This window comes from Episyrphus balteatus, chromosome 1, assembly GCF_945859705.1.
Source record: "Episyrphus balteatus chromosome 1, idEpiBalt1.1, whole genome shotgun sequence".
In the NCBI taxonomy this organism is placed as follows: domain Eukaryota; kingdom Metazoa; phylum Arthropoda; class Insecta; order Diptera; family Syrphidae; genus Episyrphus; species Episyrphus balteatus.
Window position 1 is genome coordinate 139,738,603 of NC_079134.1, and position 9,106 is coordinate 139,747,708.

General features: G+C 33.9%; 1 protein-coding gene across 1 annotated transcript; it reads right to left on the reverse strand.

The window, feature by feature from the left end:
• Nucleotides 1–2,316: 2,316 nt before the first annotated feature.
• On the reverse strand, nt 2,317–8,845 carry LOC129905692 (probable methylcrotonoyl-CoA carboxylase beta chain, mitochondrial). The gene is made up of 4 exons (XM_055981231.1): nt 8,623–8,845; nt 8,313–8,566; nt 2,826–3,829; nt 2,317–2,765 (listed from the first exon to the last, which is right to left on the reverse strand). Exons 1-4 carry the CDS (start codon nt 8,752–8,754, stop codon nt 2,425–2,427), a joined length of 1,731 nt encoding a protein of 576 aa, XP_055837206.1. The 5' UTR covers nt 8,755–8,845; the 3' UTR covers nt 2,317–2,424.
• Between the last annotated feature and the right edge of the window lie 261 nt (nt 8,846–9,106).

The window sequence follows — 9,106 nt, forward strand, 5'->3', positions numbered from 1 at the left end:
GTTTTGATTTAAAATATCTCGATGTCGTTTTTATGTGCAACATCTATAAAGAGAAATTAAAAAACACACCTAGTTTTGCAATAATTTATTTTTTTTTATTCACATTTGGCGCAATAATAATGTGGGTGACTGTAACTATGTCTGTTAAATGTCAGAAAGCGAGCAAAAGTTCAGTCTGGTTGAACTTTTGCTCGCTTTCTTACGTTTCCTTACGTTTGTCAAAAAAAGCGTACGTAAGAAAAGCGTCATTGTGTGAGGATACACAGATTTCCTATAGTTGAACTTTTCGCAGTTGTCAAAATCGACGGCAAAGCGTGATTGTGTTTCAGCTTTAAGTAGCCATAAGTTTTGACAGTTCTCGATACTGAGTTTTTTCTAATGATCATACCTTCTCTTTTTATACCATGACATGTCCTAGGACACTGCCTCATAGGTAGACACGCCATAAGACTTGGCGTAGTCTCTAACGACTTCTTTAGAAGTTGCCTTGATAAAGAAGAAGAAGAAACAATCCAATATCTTCTCTGCTCATGTCCTGCCCTTTCCAGTAGAACTAATTAATACTGACATCTTCAACCTTCACCCCTTTATCAAAAGCTCCAACTGGTTTAATTAGTGAGGAATTTCCCTGCAAAATCATGGTATCACAACGGACCAATAAGTGGTCTAAGTGTGTCAGTCGTTTTCCTGACAGCCATTTCTACCTAACCTAACCTACACTAGTTTGTAATTATACCTTATTTTTGGTTGCCGAGACTAAACAATACTTTTCCATTGGTTGTTCTTTGTGCTGAACTCGAATTCGAAGTCATAAATATTCGATCAGCTCACATTTTTGTATCACGAATTCCATTCGTATTGGAAATTTAATACGATTCCCGAAAAAAACAATCAAGAAATCCGTTCGTAATGGAAAATTTCATACAATTCGTGACTACGATCGGATTTTGTTATTGTTTTTTCGGAAATCGTAGAAAATTTCCGATACGAATGGAATTCGTGATGAAGCCGATTTATTCTAAATCTACATAGCTTTCTCGGAGTTAGGGTAGGTGGAAACGTAGTTAGCATTAATCTCGAGTTTTATTCTAAATCTCGGATTGAACGTAGGTGAAATTTTAGCTTAAGGGTAGCTGAACCCAAATCTGAAATTAAGTGAAGTAGATTTAAAATAAATCTCGAGATTTATTCTAAATCTACTTAGCTAAATCTCGGATTTAGGGTAGGTGGAAACAGTATAACGAACGTATGAGGTGATACGATCCCAGATCGTCAACGCTGTTGGCAGCGTTTTTTGTTATTGGTCTTTGGACAGATTTTATCAAAATCTCGAATTCGAATTATCTCGAGAGTAGAAAAGTTATAAAGTAATTATATAATTCCCATTGGAATAAAAACAAATAAAGGCTGTCAACCAACGACGCACGTTGACTCACGTTTAGATGTAGAATTTCGTTCATACAAAAACGCTATCGGTGGCGTTTTTTTACTGTCGGCGTTGTTGTGGGACAGTCTCAAAGCCATATTACAAACAAAATACAAAATATGGTTATATTTTACAACGCTGCCGACAGCGTTTTGCGACGGAAAACAATGTTAAACAGGTACCTCCCAAACTAACGTCGACGAAAAAACACACGTACGTAGAAAAAAGGGCTTACTTAGGGCCATTTGCCGATTTCAGTGGATTAGGTGTGGTTTAACTTTGGTTCAAGCATGGATGGAGTGCCGTCGCTCTGGGTTGAAGTCGAAAACATCAGCCGGTGCTCTTTTACTCGTTTGGCTTTTTTAGTGTCCTTGTACAACCCGTACAGGTCGTTGTTGTATCTTCTCCAATCACAAGCAGAAGGGACCCAAAATCTTCCGACGAAATTCTCTCTCGAAACCATCCAAATGCAAGTAGTTTTCATTCGCTATCCTACCCATATTGACTTTTTGTCCAATACGTTGATGTACAGTGTCGACGTATTGGACATTTCATATATCCAGCCCTATCCTGAGTTTCACGTGAAAAATTAAATTTCACTTTTCCCCTAAGGCGAACAAGAAACTAGTTTAGCGGAAAATATACATTCCCTCATGATAGCTTTTAGAATTCCGGGAGAACAAAAATATTTCGGGTGGAAAAATTTCCACGTGAAAATCAGGATAAGGCTGTTCAATATCGTCGACATACGCAAGCAGCTGGACGGACTTTAAAAATATGGTGCTTCTGGTGTTGACCTTAGTGTTCTTTATAAAACTGGACTGTGAGTTATTTGCAAGCACACACATTCTTTTAGCTATACAAAAATGTTATTCAGTTAAACTGAACTTTAATTATAAAAATATATATAAATGCCAACAACTTTTGTTCCTTTAAAAACTAATAAATGCAACAATTTCTGAGCATCAAAGATGCAAACAACCAAGTAAATATAAAAATTACATTCTAAAAACCCCAAATTTAGTAGGATTAATGGAATTTCTCAAAGAAGCCGTCAAACTCAGTCCCAAAACTTTTCTTGTATCCGCTGGATCAATAATTCCATCATCCCATAATCTTGCTGTACTATAATAAGGAGATGCTTCTTTTTCAAATCTCTCTTCAATCGAGGCTTTCATTTTATTGATTTCCACTTCACTGAGTTCCTGGCCGTCACGTTTTTTCTGATCAGTAGTTACTTGTGCTAGCACATTAGCTGCCTGAGCACCACCCATAACTGAGATACGTGAATTTGGCCACATGTATAGGAACCTTGGGGAATAGGCACGACCACACATTCCTGAAAAAAAAAAAAAATGATAAAGTGATATTGGTTTAAGATAGAATAATCAGATTTTACCATAATTCCCAGCTCCATAGGAACCCCCAATGATGATAGTGAATTTGGGAACATTTGCACAAGCCACAGCAGTTACCATCTTTGCTCCATTCTTGGCAATTCCATTTGCTTCAGCATCCCGACCAACCATGAATCCAGTAATGTTTTGCAAAAACACCAAAGGAATATTCCTCTGAGCACACAACTGAATGAAATGAGCTCCCTTCAGAGCACTCTCTGAAAATAAAACTCCATTGTTTCCTACAATTCCAACTGTGTGGCCATAAAGTTTGGCAAAACCACACACCAAAGTCTCTCCATAGAACTTTTTAAACTCATTAAATCGACTGCCATCAACAATTCGAGCAATCACCTCGCGAACATCAAAGGTTTTGGTAAGATTCGGGCCTACAATTCCATAAATCTCTCTAGGATCGTATTTGGGTTCTTCATAGAGAAATGACTTGGAAGTGTCTACCGGAGCACCCAATTCCTTATCCGAGTAAGCATTGGTTTCAGGTAAATTGAAATTGCTTACAATCTTCCGAGCCAAATAGAGAGCATGTTCATCGTCGGTAGCATAGTGATCGGTTACTCCTGAAGTCTTGCAATGGAGATCAGCGCCACCAAGATCTTCAGCAGATACCTCCTCGCCTGTAGCAGCCTTGACTAAAGGTGGCCCAGCCAAAAAGATTGTTCCTTGTTTTCTTACAATTATACTCTCATCAGCCATAGCTGGGACATAAGCTCCGCCAGCTGTACAACTTCCCATAACCACAGCTATTTGGGGAATTCCAAGAGCCGACATGTTAGCTTGGTTATAGAATATCCGTCCAAAGTGCCACTTATCGGGGAAGACCTCGGCCTGACGAGGTAGATTAGCACCACCAGAATCGACCAAATAGATGCAAGGCAAGCGATTCTCTTGGGCAATCTCCTGAGCTCGGAGATGTTTCTTCACACTAACTGGATAGTAGGTGCCACCTTTGACTGTGGCATCATTGGCTACAATGACACACTCTGTTCTGTAAGATTTGTCATTAAATCATAGTTTCTGAATGGGTTATTATTTCGTCGGCGGAAAGCAAAATTGTTCCAAGTCACAAAAATCAAATTATACAGGAGACGATTTTTAAGTTAAGTTCTTAAACATTTTTCGAGATACTAATCAAAACCAAAGTTATTTTGGGATTCCTCGTTATATCTTCATTTTTAAGATTTATCAAGTGTATGTATACAATATTTATTAAGTTAGAAAGAATAGGAAAAAAATCAAACGAAATTGTAGTGTTGAACCAACAAAGAAAGAACAAGTTACAGAGCAGTGATTTTACTTTAATTTATCACATGAAATTCCTTTACATTGAGACAATTTAGTTTGCCAGCTAAAAAATTGTTTGAAATTGTCTTTGTCATTGGAGATACTTATATAAATCAAATTGAGAATTCAATTTAAATTATAGAATGTATAGCTCCAATTCAAATGGATATAGAACATCAGCTACATTGAAACTATGGAAAATTGTTTTATCTCTAGGGAAAGGATTTTTTTGACCTAAAAATTAAAAAAAGGCAAATAAAAATCAAATAAAAGGTAAAAACGGGCATTTATGAAATAAAAAGAAAAAAGAGCTAGATATTTAATTTTGAAAATATTGAACTGCCAACAGATTTTTAAAGATTTCTAAAATGAGCTGAAAGACCCCTACTTGAGTAGAAACGAGTAGGCTTGATTAAATTAAAACTGTTGAAGTTATTCATTTCACTGTTTTGTTAAATTTATTTGTTCAACTAGTTTTAGTCCCTGATTGAATTTGAAAACAGTAGTGAATTTTCGATTATAGATTTTCGTTGATACAAAAAGGCACTGATGAGTAAAAAAAAGGTGGAAAAAGGCATAATTAAAAACATATACAGCTGTGTTCAAAATAATAGTAGTGCCTGCATCAAAATAACATTTTTTATAATTACGGTGCTTCTACGGTTAAAAATTTAGTTTCTTTGATGTCAAAGTTTGTAACGGTCAATTACTAATAAATGTATCATAGTTTTAAAATGAAAAAGAAGGTTCCAAATAATTTTTCATTGACTTTTGGTTGTTCTTTCTAATTTGACCTGCTCAAAATAATAGTAGTTAAAGTTATTTTTGAAGAATTTAAAAGCGGTTTATAACATAGAATATTTATTTTTGGTTTAAAAGTAAGTACTCATATAATAGGAACAATTTTTCAACAAAAAACGATTTGTTTCGGTTTTAATCTATTTAAAGTTCGAAGTGCAAAACACTGCAGTTCGGATAGCGGAAACTTTTACGAAAGCTGCTTGAAGAAGGGAAAACCTACTTGGAAATTCAAGGTTTTATGAGAATGCTCCCCTGCAATGGTAGCCAATGCAATAAACTCAACGAAAAACCACAAACGCGCGGTAGAAAAAGAAAAAAGACCGTCGTAGATGACAGGCGTACTGTCCAGATGAGCAAAGCTGAGCCTTCAGCATCGTCGTTTCGAATCCAGAAGGCTTTAAGCCTGGATTGCAGTGCAGTGAACATTCGGAGGCGACTGTTAGAGACTAATTTGTACGCTTGAAGTCCACGAAAAGTTCTGTGAAACATGTTAAAAAGCGTATCCAGTTTGTAAAAGATTACATAAACTGGCCAGCGAAGTAATAGCGTAACATATTGTTTACTGATGCGAGCAAATTTGTCCTCTTTGGTGGTACTGGATCTCCAGAATACGTCCGACGTCCACCCAATACGGAATATGTTCCAAAGTATACGACGGAAAAAGTTAAACATGGAGGGTCGAAAATTTTAGTATTTTAACATATTTCTTTGTTAACAGCGGTACTTTATGTGAACTTCAAGCGTACAAATTAGTCTCTAACAGTCGCCTCCGAATGTTCACTGCACTGCAATCCAGGCTTAAAGCCTTCTGGATTTGAAACGACGATGCAGAAGGCTCAACTTTGCTCATCTGGACAATACGCCTGTCATCTACGACGGTCTTTTTTCTTTTTCTACCGCACGTTTCGGGTTTTTCGTTGAGTTTATTGCATTGGCTACCATTGTAGGGGAGCATCCTTATATAACCTTGAATTTCCAAGTAGGTTTTCCCTTCTTCAAGCAGCTTTCGTAAAAGTTTCCGTTATCCGAACTGCAGTGTTTTGCTCTTCGAACTTTAAATAGATTAAAACCGAAACAAATCGTTTTTTGTTGAAAAATTGTTCATATTATATGAGTACTTACTTTTAAACCAAAAATAAATATTCTATATTATAAACCGCTTTTAAATTCTTCAAAAATAACTTTAACTACTATTATTTTGAACAGGTCAAATTAGAAAGAACAACCAAAAGTCAATGAAAAATTATTTGGAACCTTCTTTTTCATTTTGAAACTATGATACATTTATCAGTAATTGACCGTTACAAACTTTGACATCAAAGAAACTAAATTTTTAACCGTAGAAGCACCGTAATTATAAAAAATGTTTTTTTGATGCAGCCACTACTATTATTTTGAACACAACTGTATTTGGAATCAACATGACATGAATCGTGTTTTTATAAAGTCTATGGGTCAAATTCATGGAGGTGCGAAATTTCGAGGACCGAATTCTTTAGAAATCAACTTTGTTTTATGATAAAAATTTCATGCTCAAATATTCATTTTAGCCATAGTAAAAATTTTGTTTATTTTTTTTGAAAACTTTAAACTTTTATTTTGAGCAAAATATTGATGAAATAAGTTGAAAGCTTATTTTAACCAATTTTTACAAAAAGAAGCAATGCATTTGGTTTTAAATTTTATTCACAAATCCATTTTATAAATTTTACTGCTCAGTAAAATGAAATTTCACCAATATAATATATAAAATGAATTTGTGACTACAATTTAACACCAAATGCATTGCTTCTTTTTCAAAAAGTTAGTGAAAATGTGTTTTTATTTCATCAATATTTTGCATAAATTAGAATCATAAAGTATTCAAAATAGCAAAACAGAATTTTTACTGGTGGATTTTACTGATAGCTATAACTTAGCCCTAATTTGTCGGTTCATGAACCAGCAGAGCACAAAAATGTATATTTTTCAATTTACAAAACTGCAAAATTTGTACTAGAAAAACGTTCCTCGAAACTGTTGTGATATCTTCAAAACGACTTTATGGGTCTAGAAAAAATAGTATCAATGTGAATGATGTATCATTATAGTAGGTCTTAAATAAATCAAATATAACTTTATTTCTTGATTCAGAGACCAATTTCTACAAAAAAAAAAATGTTTTTTATGCATGTCCGAAATACTTAGGCCATAAGTATTTTTTTCTGTTTTTTTTGGTAACTTTTTTTTTATAAAAGTATGCATTACAGCCGTATTTAGATAGGATTCTGATTAAAAATACCCAAAAAATGCAGAATTATGTGTGTAAGAAAACATTATTCATTCAGATTCTAAGAGCGTTCCCGAAAATGACGTTATGACCTTAATTTATTTTTATATCATGAAGTAAAACGAATTATTTTTGAGATTGAGCGTTCCCGAAAATGACGTTATGACCTTAATTTATTTTTATATCATGAAGTAAAACGTATTATTTTTGAGAAATGACGATTAATTGATGTACGCTAATTATAAATGAAACTAAGGACCGGTTTGTTCACACTCGATTATCTTTAAATCGAGGATTTTTCTATGGAATAATCCTTGATTAAAAGATAATCGACTGTGAACAAACTGGCCCTAAAACTAACTTATAACAAACATTTAATATTTGTATCCATACAAAAAAAGTGCGGAATGATAAATCTATATAATATAAACATTTGTACGTTAGATAATTCAAATATTGACACTTTAATAAATTTTTGGTACGATGCGTCATTTTTCTTGGGACAACTTTTATTAATGTATAAAAAATAACACAATATATAAGTGGTGTTAAGAAAAGAAATACTTAAATAATTTATTTTAAAGCATTTTTAAGCCATATGAATTTCAGTTTTTGTGTTATGGACATGTCCGGGAATGCTTTTTTTTTTACTATGTTAGATGCAATAAAAAAGAAATGGAAACTTTTCTAACCGAAACAAATATATTCCTAGATGCGTGACCATTATTTTAATTGGTAAATGAGAAAAAACCTTTAATCAAATGTTATGCTGATTTAAAAAAGGCTTGGACATCAAATTGTCCACCTCCATGATTTTGATCCATAAAGTCTATACATTCATACGATAACGCAAAAAAAAAGGCAAAGTTAGGAAAATCCGTTCCCTGTTTATCACATACAAAAATGTCTCTGAACAATTTCGAATGAATTTCACTTGAAAATTTGGCGCTCAGATTAAAGTGGCTACCAATTATCAAGGAAATTTTTAGACAAAAACGCTTTTCAATATCAGAAATTATCTCAAATTAGTTAAAAATGCATCATTATCGCAATTTCGGTAAAGAGTGGATTTAGAATAATTTTGCTTTCCGTCGACGATTTTGTTAAAGTTACGAACCCACAAATTCTTCCTATTCCAGTGACAACGCCAGCCGAGTTAACGACTTCTTTGCCATACAACTCGTGTGCAGCTAAAGAGCTTAATTCTAAGAATGCAGTTCCATTGTCTATGAGTTTATCAATACGCTCACGAGCTAGAAGTTTTCCTCGAGATCGGTGTCTCTGAATTGCAACTGGACCACCACCATTCAAAGCTTGAGCTGTATGATGTCTCAGTTGACTAACGAGATTCTTCATTTCAGTTTCATTTTGCTAGAAAATCAAAATAGAGAAGATTAATATGAAAATTCTGTTGAATGTTAATCTACTTTAAAATCAGTGGAATCCTTATCAATGAATGTTGTTATGACGTCGGCTTCACTGATATGAAGCAAACGTATTGTGCTGCGTGTTATTTGATTGCATAGCGCTAAATGGATTTTAGTTGATAATCTTAACATAATGTTAGTAAAGTTTAAACAAGTAAAAATTGGTCACAAAATAAAAACAAATAAAAAATAGGATAACAAAAATAAATTGGTGTAATGATAACGACTTGTCACAGGCACAGGTGGAATATTTAATATCAAGTGACGTCACAAGACAGCTGACTCGAAATTCGAAAATTATGTCTTCGAATTGAGGTTTGTTTGATTTGAAATTTTACGCGAAATAGTTTAAGCTGCAAACAGAATGTTGAAGGAAAAGTGCAAGTTTTTCTTCCGAAGTAAACTCTGGATAAACCTGATAATATGGTAAATGGGTTAAACGAAGTGTCAAACTCATAAATAATTTTGACACATTTACTATTTT